Source organism: Dendrobates tinctorius, unplaced genomic scaffold (genome assembly GCF_039654945.1).
Source record: "Dendrobates tinctorius isolate UK_male_01 unplaced genomic scaffold, ASM3965494v1 ptg000230l, whole genome shotgun sequence".
Taxonomy (NCBI): Eukaryota; Metazoa; Chordata; class Amphibia; order Anura; family Dendrobatidae; genus Dendrobates; species Dendrobates tinctorius.
In genome coordinates this window covers 14,205,161-14,227,836 of record NW_027361897.1, presented here as the reverse complement: position 1 = coordinate 14,227,836, position 22,676 = coordinate 14,205,161, and the positions used below count along the sequence as shown (strand labels likewise).

At 41.5% G+C, this 22,676-nt stretch overlaps 1 protein-coding gene across 4 annotated transcripts in view; it reads right to left on the bottom strand.

Moving 5' to 3' along the window:
- Positions 1 to 22,676, bottom strand: part of CPEB3 (cytoplasmic polyadenylation element binding protein 3) — a 105,812-nt gene that overhangs the window by 57,745 nt on the left and 25,391 nt on the right. For all 4 annotated transcript variants that reach the window (XM_073555869.1, XM_073555870.1, XM_073555868.1 and 1 more), the window contains 2 exons: positions 7,206 to 7,296; positions 651 to 710 (listed from right to left, as the gene is read on the bottom strand). In XM_073555869.1, coding sequence (XP_073411970.1) covers positions 651 to 710; positions 7,206 to 7,296 — 151 coding nt within the window. The remainder of the gene's footprint in view (positions 1 to 650; positions 711 to 7,205; positions 7,297 to 22,676) is intronic.

Genomic DNA, 22,676 nt, shown 5'->3' with positions numbered 1-22,676 from the left:
GCTGTATAATACTTTATGAAAGTTTACCTGATTCTCCACCCGCCGAGCCAGGGTGAAAGCTCCTCAGTGTCCCTCCTGCCTGCTGGGATCTCACACTTCTAAGTGCAAGCTGCAGCTGTCAGTCAGGCCGGTTGAGTGGAGACCCACTACACATTTCATTATAAAACTGGACTCACAAAATGCTTGCATTATACAGCCATTCTAATGTTGATTTTCAAAGAAAATACACCAGCCTCATTAGATCCAAGTTATTCAATAATGCATACAGTTTGTATTTTTTTGGAAGTAACACAGTGGTGAATGTCCGTCAGATTCCTCGCCTTTCCAATACATGTTCCCAAACTGTCCATTTACTCGAAAGCACTTTGTATCAGATCACACACAGGTACAGGATGGTGACCGGTTCATGCAACTTCAACGAATACCCTTCTAAAAAGGTGGATCTAAAGATGGCTGTCCCATACACCACAAGCACTTTTTACCTTTTATTTTTCACCCCCCACTTCCTTATAGATTGCAAGATTTTGCGACCAAGATCCTGACTCCTCTGGGTTCAGTTGATGAATGTGTTGTACAAAACAACCTCATCAAGCAGGACATACAAGCCTCCTGTATAGTGACGCTACACAGGGAGCAGAGAGACAACTTACTGTTGTTAAGTGCCATTATGTTATCTGTTCCTGGGTGATGGAAATTAATCCCCATTCGAGCTGTGAAAAAAAAAAAAAAAATGACAATTAGCTTTGTAGAGGGTACGCGCCAAAGCTCTAGCAATTATCACAGGAGTAAACATTTAAAAAGTATTAGATAGCCATTCATATTATCATAGAATCGTAGAGTTGGAAGGGACCTCCTGGGCCATCTGGTCCAACCCCCTGCTCAAAGCAGGATTCGCTAAATCATCCCAGACAGATGTCTGTCCAGCCTCTGTTTGAAGACTTCCATTGAAGGAGAACTCACCATCTCTCGTGGCAGCCTGTTCCACTCATTGATCACTCTGTCAAAAAGTTTCTTATATCTAATCTGTGTCTCCTCCCATTTAGTTTCATCCCATTGCTTCTAGTCTTTCCTTGTGCAAATGAGAATAAAGATGATCCTTCCACAATGTGACAGCCCTTTAGATATTTGTAGACAGCTATTAAGCTATTATGCGGATGTAGTTTTTCAGCTCACATAAGCTCACCAGTATCATCAGGTCTAAAATCTATATAGTATGTAGTTTTTATAGTGAAATCTGGTGACAGGTCCATTCTGAAATTCTTATCATACAGGATAAGTGATAACTTACTGATGAGTTGGAGTCCGCGAGCAGGGACCTGTACCAATCGGCAGATCCCAGTGACAAAATGGAGCAGGTGGTTAGATGCCCATCCACTGCTCCATTTGTTCTTTATGACGCTGCCCGGAAAAGTCAAGCGCAGAGATCAGCAGCCCTATAGAGAAATTAATGGAAGATGTGCCCTACTACTCCATTCAAAAGTTGCCGATTGGCGGTCGGACCCACACCGATCAACAAGTCATCACCTATCCTGTGGACAACTCCTTTAAGATAGTCAAAAGTAGAAGAACATCGCTCCATCCAGGTGTAGTAGTAGAAAAGGACTTTATGCCGCCATCATAAATTACAACGTTTTGACCAGCAGTAGGTTTTTGTCAAGACGAAACGTTCCGGTCGAAACGTTGTAATTTATGATGGCGGAATAAAGTCCTTTTCTACTACTACACCTGGATGGAGCGATGTTCTTCTACTTTTGACTGTTTGAATTTCCAAGAGGGTTCCTTGGATCTGGAACAGGCGGCCCAATTTAGTGAGTGCTATCAGCTTCTCTTATATGCTTGAGCTCCTTTAAGAAAGGCCAATAAGATTAGATTAATAGACATCTGACTCCCAGCACCCGTGATTGATAAAGATGAGGTGCTCACGCCTTCGCTAGAACATTGCTGCTCTTGGCCGCGGCTGTGTCCGGTATGACAGCTTAGTCCTGTTCACTTCAATGGGACAAAGCTGAAAACGACAAAAGTATTGGGCAAGACATGAGGATCTATGCCTGGGAAACAATGAAGATTTCCTGGAGCGACTTGTGCCCATTTTTTGGCTAATCTTTTGGGGCGGAAAGCGTGGGATCCACCAGATGGGCAACCAAAAAAACCTTCTTGAAGTACTGTAATTTATTCTAAGACTGGAGGAGAATATACAAATATAATGCAGAGCCTCACTAGGAAGGAATCAGAGAAAAATCACAGCCACCATGCTGTCCCCTTCGGCATATGCTCTGCCACGGACGGAGGGGGAACATCACGGCAAACATGCAACCCAACAGGATTTTACTGAGCAGGAATGTACAGCCTGTCCCATATATCTAAGTGACAAATGGACACGCATACCATGATGATTCTTCACACTTTAAAAGGTAAGAAATCAATCAAATATGTCTCTGCACAGACAGAAGAATGTGAGGAGGAAGGAAAGAAGAGTGGATGGTGAAGAAACTCATTGGTGACCGAGTGACAGAAGGAGCAGCCACACAAGAGTCAATATGGCTAACAGGGAAAACATTGGCAATGGGCAGAAAACCCATAAATAAGGGTTTCATTCACCAGCAGTGCCACCAAAGGGGTAGACCACCACTCCAGCCCATTGCTGAGGATCCTGAATAAGAGACCTCAAACTGTTACCATCTGTAATATTCTAAATTGGAAAACCCCTTTAGAGGAACCACTCGTATGGTAGAGGAATCCCTGTTCATGGTGACATACTTTTTTTCCTATATTAGTTTATCAGCGCTCACTTCATAATCATCAAATTTGAGATTTTCATTCCGTGTCCCAGGTGTCCAACATCCAGCCCCTCACCATGCAGTCTGCTTTTAGACTGCATTCACACATTGTACCCATGTTTTTTCCCCACAATCGTGGTAGAACTCCAACACTTTCACCGTGCTTTTGAAAAATTGTGCAAAAATTAAGGGTGCAGCAAAGCCAAAATAGGTCAGTGCATCCTTACAAAAATTTGTGAAAGAATGGATCATTTTAAAGATCTTACTGATACAGCGTGATCCTGTAATAGGAGCCACCAATGTAACAAGTCCATTCATGACATTTCTAACCTACTACATTTTGCGAGGGATCATTGAAAAGTGGAAGAAACCGCAGCAACTCAGCCACTAGAGACCACATAAAAGTTACACAGCGGGTTTACCGAGTTCTGTGAAGCAGAAAACAAAGGTCACCAACTGCGGGCATAAACTTCCTTTTGTGTCAAAGTCAGAACAAAACTGTGCTTCCACTGGGAGCTTCATGGCCAAGCAGCTGGATGTAGCCTTATATCACCAAGCACAATGTCAGATGATGGATGGAGTGGTGTAAAGCCACCACCACTGCACTCTGCAGAAGTGGAAACATGTTCAGTGCAGTGACGGATCATGTTTCTCGGTTGTCTGATGGACCAGTTTGGGTTTGGAGAATGCCAGGAGAACGTTACCTAGTTGACTATGCCAATTGTATAGATTGGTGGAGGAGGGATAAGGCTATGGTCTTGATTTTTCAAGGTTCCAGTGAAGAGTATTTATTAAGTCTCAGCATTCCAAGACAATGTGGAGAATTCTATGCTTCCAACTGTAACAATAAAGTTGGGACAAATTGGTGTGGAAGAACTTGACCAGCAGCACAGAGCCCGGACCTTAATACCTTTGGAATGAACTAGTACCAAGATGGTGAGCGCGACCGTCTCGACCAACATCAGTGCCAGACCTTACAAATGCTCCCTTAGATGCAGGACATCTCCGAATGCTAAGGGTATGTGCACACGCTGCGGATTCTGCTGCGTTTTTGGCTCTGCAGAAACGCAGCAGATTCTGCTGCGTTGTACAGTACCTTTATTTCCTATGGAAATAAAAAAAAGCTGTGCACATGCTGCGTTTTTTTCCGCGCGGTTTTGCTGCGGTTTACAATCCGCAGCATGTCAATTGTTTGGTGCAGAAACGCTGCGGTTTTACACCTCATCCATTATGAGGTGTAAAACCGCAGGGCAAAACCGCAGAAAAAACGCAGATAATCCGCAGAAAAACCGCAGCACTTTGTCCTGCGGATTTCCTGCGGTTTTCTCTACAAAATCCGCAGAGACTAAAAACTACGTGGGAACATAGCCTTATAGTAAACCCTCCTACAAGTGTGAAAGCTTTTTATAGCTGCAGTGGGACTAACTCCATAATAACGCCATGGATTTATAATGGGGGCTCATTTAGGCTCCTGTAGGGGTGCCAATACTTTTGTCCATACAGCACATATCAATATGCAAACGTACAGCCTTAACCTGTCGTGTCTTTTTATTGCTGCACTTTTACAAAAATAGAATGGCGGTGTGACATCTGGAGATTTTGGTTTCTGTGTGGGTCCTTGTGCCAGACGCTGCCTGTGTGACATTTGTCACCTGTTCCCGATCTGCTATTTTTATACATTTTTTTTTTTTTACTCTAGGACTGGCAGCCGGCACAAGAGAAAAAAATAAAAATCAGGTTTCAGTATGAACTCAAGTAGGTATTGCCTACATGGGAAACGTTACTGAAGAGCGCAGTTCCTCTAGGAACCTGGCTGATTGCGGCTGCATACGGTATGCTTCATGGTGGGGCCAACGTTTTCTATAGACGGTAGGTACATGGAAACTGCGCATATTACCAAGAAAGCCTATGCTCCAAGGTTTTATTGCACCATCCAGTGATTTATTCCACAGATGGCGTGGTGCTCTAAATGTAAGTCCCCTACCCCCCTGTCTGATAATCACCTCCCGGCATTTTCATCCATTTTAATTTCCCATAGAAACCTTGCATGGCCAAGAAGTCTCTTTACACTGTCATGTTAGGCAAGTCCCTCTCCACAAGGATTCACAGAAATTTAGTGACAGTGATAACATCAGACCCTAAAAGACTGGTATCTCTTAATGGGACAGTCAGCACAGAATGTACTGGCGCTCAGTGCTTCATGGCAGGGCCAAACATTTAATCAAACCTTCCTATCTGCTTGTTTTGCCATCTATCTCCACCCTTCTCTGGTTCTATGAAGCCAGAGCTGTCAAAGAAGGGGGGGTGAAGATTGAGGGAAAACAAGCAGGTGGTAAATGAATAGCTCCACCGTGAAGCACCAAGCGGTGAGACTTTGCTCAAAGAGTCATCCTCTGCTGACAGAGCCCCTTTAAAATGCAAAAAAACTTCCAATTTTAGATTTAAAGCATACCTGTGTCATCAAGTGAATTAAATAAATACGTTGCTGTATGGGTACATGAGGAATAACACCATTTCTGGCCATTTTAGAACTTGAACCCCAGTTTTTTCCCCCTGGAGCTTGTGCTTTTGACATTTAGTTGTCGCTTAGCTAGTGGGTGGAAATTGGCCATTATGCTCTCTCACAGATTATGGATTCCTGCTCCCCAGTCTCCATGTAGTATGGTCTTATTTTTAGTTTTTTATTGTCTTTACAAGAAGGCGTAGCTCACAGGATCCTCTGGGGCGTGTCTTTAGGGTGTTCTGCATAATTACCCTGTGAGCACCGCCCATCTGGTAAAGACTATAAAAATTGGCACTAAATTAAAAAAAAAGCTCTTATCTCCGGAGCCGTATGGCGGATTCTAAAGAAGAAAAGAAAACAAATACTAAGGGGAAAAGCTGGAATAAAATGAGACCAAAACCTGTTAATTTGTTACCTTGCGACAGGTCCTCATAAGTCCAGGTTTGAGTTCTTACACTTATTCTTTTTTTTACTAGGTTATCCCAGAGTGCCATACTCCACGTTTGTAGCTCCATACACATCACCCTCCCAAATAAAAATCCCTTCAAGTGAATACTGATTGAGAAAGCAGCCAGGTAGTAGTTCTACATCACCCACTCTTGGTTCCTCTCTAGTCCAAGCTGAAGATGCAGAAGACCAGCCAAGCAGCTGGAGCAGGACAGAAATATCACCAACTTCGGTCTTCTTTGTAAGTCGGGCCGTACACACCATCAGCCTCTGCGCTGTGACAGTCGATGCACAATTTTCTAACATGCAGTGTTTCAGTTATTTTACTTTTCCAAGATCTCAGCTGGCCTCTGCTATTCAGAGTAATTTTTACCAAAACCGCCAGACCTGTCCACTGCTCGTATTATGGCTCATCTATATTAAAGTGACTGGAGAGGAGCTGCAGACACGACCCGTGGACATGGGAGAACCTTGTTTCTCAATTAAGGCAGCCAAGTTTTTAGCATTTCAAACCAAAAGGCAGGTAGTGGCAAATCCTTTTGGGTCATATTACCTCTATCCACCCCAACAAAACATTTTATTCCTTGCAATAATGGCTTTTTGCTGGATATTTTGTAGTTCTGAGTGACATCATTCATTTTTCCATACAAAAACAAAAAAACAACAAGGGGTTGGGGAGGGACAGGGGTATCCAGGTGTGGTAAAATGGAAAAAGAAAAATGCAGTTCTGTCATTGTTTTTTGGGCTTAATTTTTGTAGTAAAAGCAATCTGATAATAGTATTCTCCAATTCAATTAAAAAATTTTTTTTTTTTTTCTGGGGCTGGGCAGCGGGTGGAAAGGGAGGATGTGTAATGGCCAAAAACAAAAAAAAATTCTGGCGTTTTGATGGTATTACTAGTATTTGCTGTGAATGGAGCGGATTCAGCTCCTGAGCTCGCTCAATGCACTTTCTACCAACAAACGTCATACCTGCAGAAGTCAGGAGACTGGGGGCGTACTTTTAAGAAGGAGTGAAAGATTTTTTTTATTTTAAAAGACCACGCTTGACCACTTTTAAACAGATAGTGGTGGACAAACTCTTTAATGGTTAAAAAAAAAACAAAAAAAAAAAAAAACTTAGCACTTTAGGATAGCCATGATCCACTATCCAGCTGTGTCCTTCATGACTCTTCCTCTTGGCTCCAGATAACCCAAGACCAGTGCCATAAGATGACTGGCTTTTAAAAAAAATAAAAAAATAAAAAATTACCATGCTCTGTAGAGTGTTGTGAGTAATAGAAAAAGTATTTGGATTTTTTTTTTCCCCCCCCAAAGTTGAGCATCTTGTGCCACTCGTCTTAGGATCTCTTTAGCAAAGGACAAAATTATGGAAGGACACAGTTGTAATAATATACAATGTCACATGGGAAAAAAAAATAAATGAATAAAAGATGTATACCATATATATATATATATTTATTATTAGAGAGCTCTTACCTTTTAGAGGTTCGTGATCAGTCCTTATCATATCCATCAATGAATTCTCCAAAGAGTGCAAGTTAAAAGATTCATAGGGCCTGTTCCGGTCCTAAAAGATAAAAAACAGAAATGGAACAAACTATATATAAAAATAAATAAAAGTACATGAGCTAAATCAATGTGAACACTTAAAAAAATAATTGCTGTACAAGAGAATTGGAGCAGTAATTCAGGTTCAGCAGACAACTTGTCCCTCTTAGTATACAGATCACTATGAAGAGAGGTGAGCTTATAGGACGCGCGTCGAGGGCGCATTCTCCTTTCTTCGGCCAGAATTTTAGATGAAGAACCAGGGCTCTGAACTGAACTTTTTCTCTCTTATCCGAGTCTGGCTTGCAAGAATATTATTACCACTTTTCCCCCCTACTTTTGGTTAATATCCACCCTGAAATTACACAATTAAAAATGGTTTTCCCGCATTGCCCACGGTATATACAGTCTTGCACTCTTCTGCCACACATCGGCTCAATGGCGCCCTATGGGGACATTCTGTACACTCTTTACTGAATAGTGAAAATTACTAAAGAGTGCAGCTGTCAAAACCTCATTAATCTAGCATTTATGTGATAAGAGGTTTTGGTTGGAATACCCATTAAAAGCCAAATGTAAAAAAACCCACCATTTTTATATCCAGTTTTTTTTATATATATATTTATTTTTTTTTATTTTTATTTTTTTTTTTTTTTTTTTAAGAACGCTTTGGTATTTTTTTCATATCACTTTCCTCCTTAAAAATGAAAATTACAAATTTTGTAATTTTCACACTGGCTGCTAATGTCATTTTAGACTCCTACTTCCTGTCCTTTTAGGAGAGTTTTCAGCAGTCTCATTATCAGCAGAGGCAGGATTATAATGACCGGTAACAAGGCTGATAACACAGGATCCACCAATCACAATAGCCGATGTCACAGCTATCCATACACCACCACTTTTGCACAAGGAAAGACTAGAAGCAATGGGATGAAACTGAATGGGAGGAGACACAGATTAGATATTAGAAAAAACTTTTTGACAGTTAGAGTGATCAATGAGTGGAACAGGCTGCCACGAGAAGTGGTGAGTTCTCCTTCAATGGAAGTCTTCAAACAGAGGCTGGACAGATATCTGACTGGGATGATTTAGCGAATCCTGCTTTGAGCAGGGGGTTGGACCAGATGGCCCAGGAGGTCCCTTCCAACTCTACGATTCTATGATTCTATGATTTACTCCCTTCTCAATGACCACTGAACAATGCTTCATTTCAACAGATAGGGTCTGAGTCCATTGCTGTGAATATACACCGATTTCCTGAAACTATAGGAAGTGTGAGTACAGAATAGCCTAAGTGGTCAGTGTGAAAATGGCAAGATTAATACAAAATTAAAAAAAAAAAAAAAAATAGCTAAAAAATACATACATTCAACTCACAAGCTTCATTTAAACAATATCATTTTCTGATTACACATTCCCATTAAGAAGACAAATGTGCAAGCTGCAAAAGTGAAGGCCAGACTATGATTAGCATCAACACAAGATAGGAAAAGATTCCAGTGTTCTTAAAAAAAAAAAAAAAAAAAATTATTATTTTTCCTTTAGGATATGTTGACGCCTTGACCACTGACTGGAGGTAGAATAAATCATTGAATATTCCGGTGTTTGATGACCTTTAAGAAAGTGCGTCCGTTTTATCTACATCACTCCGTAAAGTTCAACACCTGTTTAAGGCGCGATCTGCGCCCATTGTCTACAAGAACAGCCCAATGCGCAGAAAACTGCAAACAGGTGGAAGAAACGTCTGGTGGGAGATAGCAATTTAAGAGAGACTTTAAAACATATAATTTGAAGATAATTGGGGTGAGAACAAAGAGTATACAACGGTGCATACTAAATAATGATTAGTGGAATTTCCTTGGTGCTACCCCGGCTCACCCCGACTTCTGTGCTCCACGAATGCAACACAGACCCAATTGTAGTCTATGGAGCTGTTCACATGTCTGTGTTTTTTTGTGAACCGTGTGTCGGCAGATAAATCACAGAGACACATGAGATTGTGATCTGAGTTACAAATCGAGATCAGACATACAAGTCTATGGGTCCATGAAAACCATGGACAGCACACTGGGGCCATTCATCTGCCACTCCGCGTGCAGTCTCCAACACGGCAAGGGGGAGGAGACATTTTCAAATTTTTTTTTTTTTTTTTTTGGGGGGTTTCCAATTCTGAGGAGTTTATACAACATTACTGTACTAACATCAAAAATAAGGGAAAAAAAAACGAATGGATGCTTCAATGAAGCAGAACGGCATCATCTCCACTAAGCCGATATGTATCTGGTAACACGACGCTACTATGAGCTTCCATAGAGTTCTACAGAAATCAGCAGCTTTCAAGAAGAATTTTAATTATTTTGTCCTACGTAACTTTTAATCATCATGTGTGTACAACCAGTTAATGGCTTTATCTACAGGGCACATCTCCAAAAATCTGCTCCATTTTACCATAGCAGTAGGCGATTTAAGAAATGTCATGCGCAGGGAATATTGACAGTAGACCGTTGGTGGCTGGGAAACTGGAATCTTCAATGATAACCTGGATAAAGGATCATTCACACATCAGTTTTCCCACTTACAAGGATTATCCGTTATCTTCACGGAGAGCACTCATACCATATGACAGTCTTTGAGGCTGTCCACATTGTCAGATTTTTTCCTCGGACCAAAGGTTAGTACTGATTTAAGTGTTGGCTCAAAATAAGAAATGCAACACTATGGAGAACGAAAGAAAGGAAAAAAAAAAATACAATAAAATCAAACAATTGTGGTCCGCTTTTCACTTACTGAGAAGGTGGACAGAAAATTTTCTCATCAGTGAAAAAAAAAACTGAGGATGAAATTCCAACCAAAAACTTTGGAAAATCACTGATGAAACTCGCAGTTTTTCTTGTAGGAGAGAAAAAAAACAAACAAACAAAAAAAAAAAATACACTGATGTCTGAATGAGGCCGTAGTTCCAGCTTTCTCAATTGCAGTCAAGAAAAAAAAGAAGCTGAGCTGTGATTGATTGCTATGAGCAAGTTTTCCCATTTGACAACATCTCAGCAGACACTGATATGGTGGGAAAAATCGAGCATCCCCAGGAACATAAGCTCCCAGCCATTGTCTGCCCCCCAGAAAGGAGCAGAGAGCACATGACAGAAATGAATCCCCCCCCCCTCCTGTGCCCATATACACATCTTCCCTCTTAAAAAGGGATCTCCGGTATGGAAGTCAGGGCAAATCCATTCAGCACTTTGGTTTTGACCCCAGGCCTTTCTTAAAGCGATCCCCGGTATGGAGGTTAGGACCGTTCCACTCAGCTTTGTGGTTCTGACCCCAGGGTCTCTTAAAGGGATCACTGGTATGCAAGTTAGTGCAAATCCACTCAGCGTTTTGGTACTGACCCCAGGCCTTTCTTAAAGGGATCTCCGGTATGGAAGTTAGGGCAATTGCCTTCAAATGCTCTGGTACTGACCCCAGGCCGCTCTTAAAGGGATCTTCTGTATGGAAGTTAGGGCAAATCCCTCGGCGCTCTGATTCTGACCCCAGGGTTCGATTAAAGGGATCATTTGTATGCAAGTCAGGGCAAATCCACTCAGCGCTCTGGTTCTGACGCCAGGCCTCTCTTAAAGGGATCCCCGGTATGGAAGTTAGGACCGTTCCACTCAGCGCTCTGGTTCTGACCACAGGCTGATGGGATGATGTGGGATAGTCTAGTAAATGTGGCTATGCGGAGTGGGCGGGGCTCTACACAGATATAATATATATATTCATTATGGATTTGTTATAACTAACCGTAGTTAGTTAGTTACTAAGCCTGGGCAGCGCCGGGCTCTTCAGCTAGTATATATTACACACACACACGAAAATAGAAACGCTATAACATTTCTGATATCAAGAAAAACAAGTTTACGTAGATCCGATAAGGAGAGAACGATACAAGAGAGTGAACAGAATAGAATATTTGCAGCTGGTAATAGAAATGTTTTTTTAGGAAACGCAAAAAAAACAAGAAATATTTTCTCCGGACGATTAGATGGCATACCAGTTTCATCTTCACACAATTTTCTATTTTTTTTCCCCTCATTTGGGACATTAGAAATTTGATTTCTAATCAAGGTTATGCATAAACTGGAGTGCCATCATCATGAATGTAAATTCAGAAAGCACTTGATACATTTCACCATTGATTGGGTACCGTATTTCAATTCTATTTTCAATGGATAAAATATAACAAGATTTCCAAACATTATTTTGTCTTATTTGCACCGTGTACACGCTTTCGTGTGGTACCATTTTTAAAGCGGACCGGTCACTTACCAATAATATTTCATTGTTCTATGTACTCAAAATACCGCTGTTCTCCTGAACCCAGTGTTATTTTTCTTTTGTTCCTGTTCCTTTGCGTTCCTGAGATATGGCCTCATCTTCCATGCAAGTAAATCTAGTCTACTTAGCCAAGGAGGCATGGCTCTCATGATGACGCCCATGAAGAGTGGAGGGTCACACCCCCGAGGATCACAACACTAGGTTTATATACAATGAAGAGGGGGATATAGCTTGAGAACAGAAAGGTGCAGGAACAAATAAAAACCAGTGTCAGAATAGGGAAAATAGAGGCATTTACACCAGGTAAAAATGATTGTATCGGAATGGACAGGTCCTCTAATGCACACCTTCACCTCAAAGAAACCAGTTTGCTTTAATCATCAGACTTCACTCCTAATAAGCTCAAGAGCAAGGAAAACCCAAAACATACAGTAACGAAGGCTAAAACAGACCATCTACATTTAAGCTGGTCACACTTTAGATAACTTTTCCCAAACACTCATTCTTCCGACAACTATTGGTCCTGAGCCACTCGACCCCATATAAAACTTGGCTAAGCGTACATATATTCTAAGGGAGGAGGAATAGGACGTTGGCGCCGGCTTATAATCCAATCTTATCCAATGAAGACTGACGTGTTTAGGGCCATTGAGGAACAATCTTTTGAACGTGTATGGGGCGGAGGGGTCCTTAAGGCCGTATAGAGGTGCACAAATTCAGAAGCGATTTCCACAATGTAGAGCAACCATGTAAGAGAAAACAAAATGTGAGATCTCAGTATCTATCACACAATCTATATATTTGAAGGCTAATCAAAGATGTGGAGGTCAGACAAACAAGGTCCTCCTTCAGAATAGCAATCAACTTCTGGGAACATTGTGTCCCACCGGCCGTCCATCAAAATCCGTTCAGCATCACTGAATCAGGGTTTAGGACTAAATCAACAATCACACAGTTCAGTCACATACGCCATCTTCAACCTTTGAAATCCAGCGCAGGTCAATAACTATTATCTTCTCAGTGAATCGAAGGAAAAGCCATTTGAAGGAACAATCCCTGGGCCCGAGATGGTAATGCTTGGATACAGCCATCAGCTACCGCTAAACAAACATGAAATTAAACTAAAGCCGCTTCGCGGCCGTACAATAAAGCCGGCTGACAGAATTCGGGTAAACACCTCGGTGTTTCGATGTTCTATCATCTTCCCCTATGAGTAAATATTGCTAGCTCATCTTCCAAGATTACAAAATTAATCTATTGAAACGTACCGTTATCTTGGAAGAAGAAAAAAAAAAAATTGTATAGCAGCAACCAGTCATCGAAGTCACCTTGAAGAACTGTCATGAACATTATAGTCATAAAACTAAACTAAAAAGCCAGATAGGGTAGCAAAATACAAGTCGAAACCTTTCTGGACCTAAGTTACCCTTAAAGCATCATACAAATTACATGGCAAGTGCTCCGGTGGATATCTCAAATCCAAAAGGGCTTCGACACCCCTCGCAAAGCCTTCCAGATGACTGATTTGACCCTGACTGAAATCTCTACTGCACCAATACATGGCTGGCTTTGGCAAAGAAGTCTCATGCATGCTGTTGCCAACACAGGAGAGAACTGCGCAGGGTACATACATGCATACGCAGGGACATATGCATACGCAATGAAGGCCAAGGTGGGTTTTTATGGGGAGGAGCAGGAACCTCCACATGACTGGAACACTCCCATCCTCCCCACACATGTGCAGCACTTACCAGTTAATTTGTGAAAAACGTCAAGTTTAATGTTCTCTATTATTATTATTATTATTATTATTTATTGTTATAGCGCCATTTATTCCATGGCGCTTTACATGTGAGGGGGGTATACATAAAAACAAGTACAATAATCTTAAACAATACAAGTCATAACTGGTACAGGAGGAGAGAGGACCCTGCCCGCGAGGGCTCACAATCTTCAAGGGATGGGTGATAATACAGTAGGCGAGGGTAGAGCTGGTCGTGCAGCGGTTTGGTCGATCGGTGGTTACTGCAGGTTATAGGCTTGTCGGAAGAGGTGGGTCTTCAGGCTCTTTTTGAAGGTTTCGATGGTCTACAATTTAACCCGTATTTTACTACCCTACCTGGCACAGACGTTCATTTTCTGTCCATCAAGCTCACAACATACTCCCCACAAGGGTACTTGCACACCACTTTAGACACACTATTGCCCCAGTTGAGGCTTTCCTAGGTCACACGGCTTTAAGAAAAGATAGCGGTCCTTCTCTTAAAGTGGCTTTGCTGGCTTTTTTTTTTTTTTATTGTTTTGGGTGGTGGCTCCGTTGCCAGCGTCTCTTTTCTCGAATTTGAAAGCCGCCCGAAGAACGAACATGTGACTTCTTTTAAATGCGTCACGGTTTCTGAACTCTGATGCAGTTAAAAGAGGTAACGAAATACCGGACATGCGCACAGCAATGTCGTTTTTTACATTGCTGTGCACCATGTTGTTTTTGATGGCAGGTTTTCAATGCTTTCTCAGGTGGATTCCACCAAAAATAAAAAGGGTGTGTGTTGTGAATTCACCGGCCGAAGCTCCCCCGCTCCATCTGGTGGTTACTGGAGGTAGTGGAGCTGGCCAGATTGACAGAGGTCTGCCACCTGATGATGAAGATTGAAGGTCTGGGGTTACTGATTGGAGTATTTAAGTTTGCAGACTTCCTTCAATCCCTGCTGGTGATTGCATTCTGAGGTCTGATGTCTCCTACCCTGATCCTGAATTGTTCAGCTAAGTGATTCATTTGCTAATCCTTTGCATCTGATCTGATTTTATCTCTCTGCTTGTTGTGTGTGTTCAGCTTGCTCCTCTGGGGGCTGTGCTGGACCTCCGCTCCATATGTTACAGCCTGTGTCAGTTTGCTCAGTCCCCTGTTATATTGGTCTCTTTTGCTTTGCTTCTAGTTCATACCAGAGTGCTGATATAGTAAGGGCGAAGTCTTGTGACTTCAGTGTTTTTTTTGTACATTAGACGTGTTGGATTTTTCAGGGTTTTTGCGTGATTGCAGACAGTGTCTTTCCTATCTAGTTAGTTTGGGCCCCATCATTTGCTCAGTCTATTCTCTGCCTGTGTTTGTGTTTCATCTTGTCTTACCGACAATATATGTTTGGGGGCTATCTATTCCTTTTGGGGTCTGCTCCGGGGCAGTTTAGATTTCACCTTTCTTGCTTTAGGCTTAGTTAGCTCTCCGGCTGTGCCGAGGCGTCTAGGGAATCGTATGTACGCTCCATGGCTACTGCTAGTTGTCTGGATAGGATCAGGGGTCTGCAATCCGCTTAGTTACCAACCTCTCTGGTTTTCTGGTGGCTTGGCCGGTTCCTGCCATCCTCCTCGGTGACCCATTCATAACAGTTGTGTGCCCATAACCGGAGCTGGCCATAAAGGGAAAATATTTTATATTTTTCTGTTTATTTCTTAGTTCCTGAGCCGATTTATGACCACATTAAAGTTCAATTTGATGTTTTCTGTGGTCAGAAATCGGCTGAGTGGAGTTCCACAGTCATAGAATATTGCTACAAATAACGTTGGCTCGAAACAATGTCGCAACCATGGAATGGGGAGTTGGTCGACAACTTTGCTGTAACTTTGTGAGAGTTGAAAAAAATCTGCAAGTGACACGTATGGATTTGTTCCCACTACGCAATTATGATCTTCTTTAACATTTAGGTTACACAGATTTTCCGTCCGGGTAATAGCAGCATTTGAATACTTCCTGAAGATTTTCACCGTTGGAATCTGAGATAAAGCATTTCCACATTTGGCCGGATTCATAACAAATTGTACGATGTCCCATGAGTATTAGGCTGGGTTCACAGAAGTAACAAAAAAAAAAAGAAAACTGTGGAGCTGGCCTACAAATCAGCAATGAAATGCGCACGTGCGCGATGTTGATTTTGTGTTGGTCTTTGCTGCTGACGTCGCTGGGAATTTCTGCCGCATTTTTTCAGTAGACAGGGTAAGCTGCCGACTTTTTTTTTTTTTTTATGCGGTCAGTGAGTGAGGCTTGTTAAAACCCTATTCACTAACATTGTACTTTATGCTGTAACAGAATTTCAGTGCGGATTTTGCAACCAAAATTCCCTTAAAAAAAACACGTGACGTTTAAACCCAGTCTTCACCCTTTTTTTTTTTTAATTTTACATTAAAAAAAAAAAGTCGATTTAGTATTCCATTTTCTTGTTTTTCTAAAGCCAGCGCATACAGAAGATTTCTAAAATCTACCAAGAAGGTAGATGCTGAAAATGTGGCTAAAAAGGCAGATCTGAAATGCAGAATAAGCAGATGCACAGTCACAACCGTACGTGGAAAGAGCCGTGTACACCGTGAACTCTATTATTAGCAGCCTTTTATGTGCTTTCATTATTTATCTGACATTTGAGAGTCCTTACACGCTAGATTATGCGAAAAACAAGAATAAAATCTTTAGTTTGTGTGTTGTTTCTTAGCTTTGATGGGTCCTGGAAAACCCGGGTGATAAGCGACATGGTGATTATTACAGAACATGTGCCGTCATATTCAGTGATAAAAATCTGCATTCAAACTGCTTTTCTCTCTTTTGGTACTTGCTGCCTTTTTTTCAGCTACATTCATCATAAAGGGGTACGGGGTTCATAAATTGTGACTTTTTGGTGCAAAAAAAAAAAAAAAAAAAAAAAGCTATATTATCCTTTCTAAAGTCACCCATTAGTCTTCAACTGAGCCGAGCATATATATTAAATGCCAGACATTTTACTGCAAGCAGGAACTACAGCGATATGCTTGGAAAAAAACAAAATGCTAAAGAGGAGAAAACCGGAGAATCAAGTGATTAATCGGAACTTAAAAGTCTTATCGTTTGGGAGCAGAAACAGAGGAAATTCTCTAAATCCTCCTAAAGAAAAATAGGAGTTGCTGCTCCAAAGCTGCATCAAAAAAACTGTGTGTATGCCTAAAAGTTAAAGAAAAAAGTAAATATGCCGCCAGCACGATTAAGTAATAGGAACATACTATAATGAACCATCTCAACAGATACTGTAAGTGGCTAGTTTTTGCTCCTATTTTATTCCTGCCGCTGTCCTAAGCATTCGGTTTTTTTTTGGGTAATGCCACCATCCAGTTTTAGAGATATGGTCCTTTATATTTAGTGCTGATTCTTATGGTCTTTCCAAGGTGGCATAACTCACTGACTCTCTGGGGGGGCATGGGAGGTGTTGTCTGCATTATAACCCTGTGAGCACCGCCCGCTTAGTAAAGACCGTAAAACATAACACTAAATAAGAAGACAAATATCTCTACAATATGTCAAAGACAAAAAAGAAAAAAACTCAGAGCAGAGAGGAATAGCAAAAACTTGCCACTTTTGACCTCAAAGTGGTTGTCCACTTTAAACACCCCCAAATTGATCAGAGGGTCACTTGGCAGTAGATGATCACAAAGTGTCCTTTTCATGAGGTCCACAGGGTACAGGTGTTTAGAAAAAGCAGATGGCAAGTGTTAACTCCTTTGCTGTGAAAATTATCCATCTAACGTCGGATAGTGCAGACCTCCGGCGGGTGAGATGGTCTTCGCAACCGATCTCCATAAGACTGTCCAAGAAATAGGAATCCCGATCCAGAGGACCCTCCTCTACTAAAGGCAGTCGAACCCATCAAATTTAGCGACAGCGGTCAACCATCTGATGTACATGGGGACCTCCCTTATACAGATGATGTCGGATGAAAAAAAAAAAAAGAATAGGGCACTTGGAATTTTAAGAAGTCTGGAAGAAGCCTTCTGCTCTTCCCTTTGTTGAAAACACATGAATGATCGGGAGAGCTAGCAGTCAGCACGTTCGTTCGAGAGTAGTCCCATGTATGGCTGTCGCAGTTCAGAATTCCCAATAGGGTATATGACAATGGGATTTCTAGACTGGACGGGCAATCGCTGCATTAGCCGCAGATTTGGTCATTACCCAGAAATGCATGAACAATTATCCACCATCTATGTGGAAGCACTACTTATGGCAATCATCTCATCGTGATGTAGTGCCAATCAGTCATGCCCCAGCAATGTGCACCCTCCCATATTAAACATAGGGTTATATTTTTCGGCATCACAGTCCGGTATGTAGTGTGAAGCTCAACATGACGACCTTTATTTTAAATACGGGAAGTGAGAAAGCGAGCTGTTCTGTTAGTCAAGACGGGCTTCTATCTTTGGAAATGAGGCCGTTTCAGATTCCTTTACGGTCAGGGACAACTCACTCCCAATAAAAAGATCTTAGTTTTACGGCTCTCGTACATATTAGATGAATACCAGCCAAATCCATCAATATGACAGGCCCATCCAACAGTCTAATATGTATGGAGGCCTCCTGACTGTCCCGATAGATGGGGGGGGGGGGGGTTGTGGGACATCAAATTCCTGGCATGTCCAATTTTTGACTGCCAATCTCTTAGTTCTCCAAAAGAGAACTCCGATAAACGTCGGACATGAGCTCTCAGACAACCCAGGAGCAATCGGCAGGGCAAGAGCTTCTATACATGGGGAATCAGTAAAGTGTTTTGTTTTTTTTCCATTCTCAGTGTGTTGGACCCATTTTTTGGTTTGCATATCAGTTTTTCTTGTATCAAAATGTCTTAGGTTCTCCTTCCTAGTAAAAGGTAAAATACGGAGAGCACACTGTTGTAATCTGCTGTTTTCTCTTTTCATTGACCTACATTGGAATCTTGGATCCGCAGTATGGGTAAAAGATGGACATGTCTAAGGTTTGTTTCTTTTGTTTTTTTAATCCCGACAACCTGTCCGCACATAAAAAAAAAAATAAAAAAAAAACCACAGCTTTTTTTTAGCATAGTTTCCCAAGCAACTTTTTTGATGTTTTTTATAGTTTCTCCAGTGTTTTGGTGGCATCTATTTTATTGCCATTTTTCCCTTTTTCGACTCAACAAAAAATAAACTGCTTGCAATTTTTAAGTAAAAACACAGTTACATAAAAATGCATATAGTCATTCATATGACCTTTTTCTGGCAACTTTTTTTTTTTTTTTTTTTTAAGGGGGGGGTTTCGAAGCGGACGTGCCTGAATAAGACGCCATTTGCACAAACCCTTGGGGCTGAATTCAGACTTCTGTCTTCCATGGTCTGTACAAGAACCAACCGGTGGTCAACTGACCTGAACAGAAAAGCTACAAAGTTGGTCCAAGTATAATCTTTTGGACTCCTTAGCCTCACTGACGTGAATAGGTACATTGGGGGAGCCGTCTGAATACCTTTTTTTGGAGGATGAAGATGTACATTCCAGATGCAAGTCATAATGAGGTGTAATTACAAAATGTGAACCCATCCAAAACTGGTCAATTCTGTACAAAATCTACTGACTAGGCAATGCTGCCGTGTCCTACATCCATCTGTCTGGGGTGTAGTAAGACTTAAGTGCCCATTAAAAGCAATCTGATGTGTCAAGCTGTTTTCTGCCAGACGGTTATGAAATTGTACTTGAAGGAGCCCGAGTCTTCTACTTGAAAAGCAAGCACTACTGCTAAGATAAAGCTTTTGAAAAGCTTTTAAGTTGTCTCGTAGAAGAGAAATCTAAAAAGTATTACTGGCATTAGCCAAGTGCTTGGGGGGGGAAAAAAAAAAAACAAAAAAAAAAAACAACACTGGATGCGGATGAGTGTGCAAAAGGTAAAATCTACGATTATTGCCGATCATACACATTGGATAGACGGTGGTCAGTAGAAAATAGTATGGCCAAGAGACAATGTCTACACTTATTTGCAGAGAACCTCTCCAGCCAAAAAGATGAAATTTGATTACCATCAACATCATTCATGGCATATCCAAATTGGGGACAACAGAGGCCAGTGACATTATAGAAAGATCCAAGCAAGTGGTTCAACAAAGGCTAAGGTGGCCAAGAAGTAGAAGTCAACGTTCTCCAGGCAAGCCCTTGCTGAAATTTATGGCATATCCCATGGGTACGCTGCATCTGCCAACTTTTAGATGACATAGTACGGGAGATTTTTTCATATTTTTGATCTTCTTAAAAAGGTTGCATCCCTTAGATGTCCCATGAATGTATATCTGGATGGCAGACAGCATCCCGACACCACGAATAAGAAACCATTTTGAAGGACTATTTCAGGAATTAGTCCAAGAAATTGCTGACACTTTTGGAATAGCTCCATTTTTTTTCCTGTTCCAGGATAGTTGCAAAGTTAGGGGATAAGCTGTAAAAGTTGAAAATGGAAACTGCACTATAATTCGTTATAAGGACCACAAACATAATATGTATAGGGTTCTCCATAACATAGGGTCGGCTCCATTAGTGCCATATTAATTTCTGCTTCCTAGTGGTGGTGGAGACTTTTTCAAACTCACGTGTTCGTATGGAAATAAAGCTAGATTTGGAGACATGAAGACAGCTAGGCAAGGAAAGTAAACCGAGAAATGCTGGGGGACAATTTGGTGGTGTAAAGTTGACTATACACATGCGATATGTCATTCAGCTGATAGCTCTCTCTCCCGACTTCCCAAAGCATTAATGCGTTTTCAATGGGGAGATCGGTCAAAGTTACTGCTAGACACCGATCGTTGGCTTGTCCATTGGAGAACAAATGGATGGCCATTTAGATTACAACTGCCCAACTCTCATCTCTTCCGAAATTCATCTGTTTGGAAAGTTTCCACTGAATTTTACGTAATGTGTATTGAACATTGAGTAAATTCTCATGCAACACTCTGTTGGGCCACCCAGTTTTCAGTATAATAGGGCATAATTTTTATATCTGTGAAATGAAGAAAAAAAAAAATTCACGTTCTTCTAAACATGGGCGAAAACGATCGTTCAAAGGATAAACTAATTTAGGGGGTATCAAGGCGGATAACCGTATCACAATGTCGCTTTGCATGAAAGAAAAAAAAGATTAAAAAAAAAAAATAAAAAGAAAAAGAAAAACACTGCTATATTTTGTGGCAGAAGCTTTAAGATTATCTAATAGAAATGAAAGGATATGCTCAACACACATAAAAGCTAAAAGCCTCCTCTGCTGACACAAACAAAAGATTTCAGCTGAAAGGGTTTACTCACCCAGACACAATGGGAAAAGATAAATAGCGCTCCTCCCGAAACAAGGGCTATAATTATCCTGGTCAATATATAACACACGGAAGAGAGCTTTAAGCCTGGCCAGGCGCAACATGGGCCTACACCATAATGACAGGCTCGTCCCGTAATACGTTAATAAAGATTTGTGAGTCACGAAAAGGAGGCTCCATTACAAGTTCCACCGAAAGAAAAAGAATCCAAAATGCAGGGTGTTGTGTCCAGTAATTTTTTTCCCCCAAACGAAAACTAAACGCTTCAAGTACAGTCAATGGGGTCCTTCTGGCACCAACTGCGTCGGTCATAGGATGGACCCATTTCGTACAGGAGTTATTTCAGATTTCAGTTCCTATAAAAGGAACACAAAAATGTAACAGCTAGTGTGAACCACACCCAAGTTCTTTATTGCTGATACAGCGCAAATATACTCCACAGCAAAAACGATCAACATTCAGCCCCTTCCCATAAAGCGGGCCAAACACGTGAGACATCTGTATCTACTCGCCATACGCATAAACACTCAACACAACATCTATGAGTTTTCTACAGGCAGAGAGGAGAAAGCCAGACACCTCTGGCAGTGGCTTATTTCCCCGAAAACAAAGAGGATGGGGTGTTAAAATTCCATTTGTCCAATCCTTCTCTCCCTTGACATCTTTTGGGTGAGAGTCAGGAGGCCCCCAAACACATCAGATGGCCGGCCAGTGTTAAGATCAGTTGGTTTGGATGACTTTTAAGAGTAAAGTAAACTTTTAGATACTTTTAGCATGTTGCTCTTTAATTCGGTGAAGATCATTTGGGGGGGGGGGGGGGGGTACTGTGTCCCAAGACCTCCACAGATTACCGAAAAAGACAAAAAAACAAAAAAAACAAAACAACTTAGAGGTGTGCAGCTTACTAGGCACAAGTGGAAAACACCTATAGATTCAATAGATGGATTTGTCATCCTCATTGTGTGCCGTAAGAGCTAGCTCTGGTGGCTTAACTTACTGTCGGGTGGTGGTCTCTGAGCCCGCTCCACACAGAGATAGCACCCAGCCGCCATCATTAAGAGGTTGAAATCTAGGTGCATGTGTTTTAAAAAGCATGTCAACACCCATAGGTGTAATCTAGGAGCACACCTCAATCATGTAATGCTCCACTGTGTACATCTCGCCAGAGCTTAAGATGGAGACGTACGTTGGTGGATTACCATTTGTATCATGGAAGTAATGACAACGATAGAGCAGAGCGGTCACATCCGGTAACTGAAAACATGGAAAATTGATTTCCATACACAAAATGTAAGCAACAACTGGATCTGCATTGTGAACCTCAACATTATTACTGATCAGTGGACACCATTTAAGTTGCATTCAATGTTTTCCAGAAGCCACAGTGTAGCCCAGGTTTAGTATAGAGAAAGTGCTGCAAGTAACTAAGCCGACTGGTAGAGGCGTAAATTATAGATTAGTAACCTGACAGGAGAGGAAATTGCAGTAAAATAAAATGATTAGGTTACAGACTGAAAAATGTAGACAAGTAGATGTTGGCTATGGGAAAAACCCATTAAAGTTGCCCAAACACATCAGGAGAATGTTGGCCAAACACATCAACCATTTAAAGAGGGTTCTCCAACTCTCCACTTGCAGCAGATGTTGGCAGGGCCATTCACGGTGAATTATAGCATGGCAGATCTCTTTGCTCTCAGGGGAGATGAGCAGGTGACAGAGGTGACTCGACGGTTCTAGCCCGGAACATGAGCAAAGCTGATGGTGCATGTGTATGGGGAGAATGAGCAGGAATCAATGTAGGCCAGATAAAGGTTTAGCTGTTTGAAATGTATTGCCACTCACTCTGTAAAAGAACCATATGCAATATAAGGAAGTTAAAGGGGTTGTCTATAGTCCCCTTCAGGTAGAAATATCTCTTAATAATAAGCTGGACTCAAGAGTTTGGCTGTTGGGATCCTACCAGTCAGCTGTAATCTATGGGTTAAGGCCCTATATACA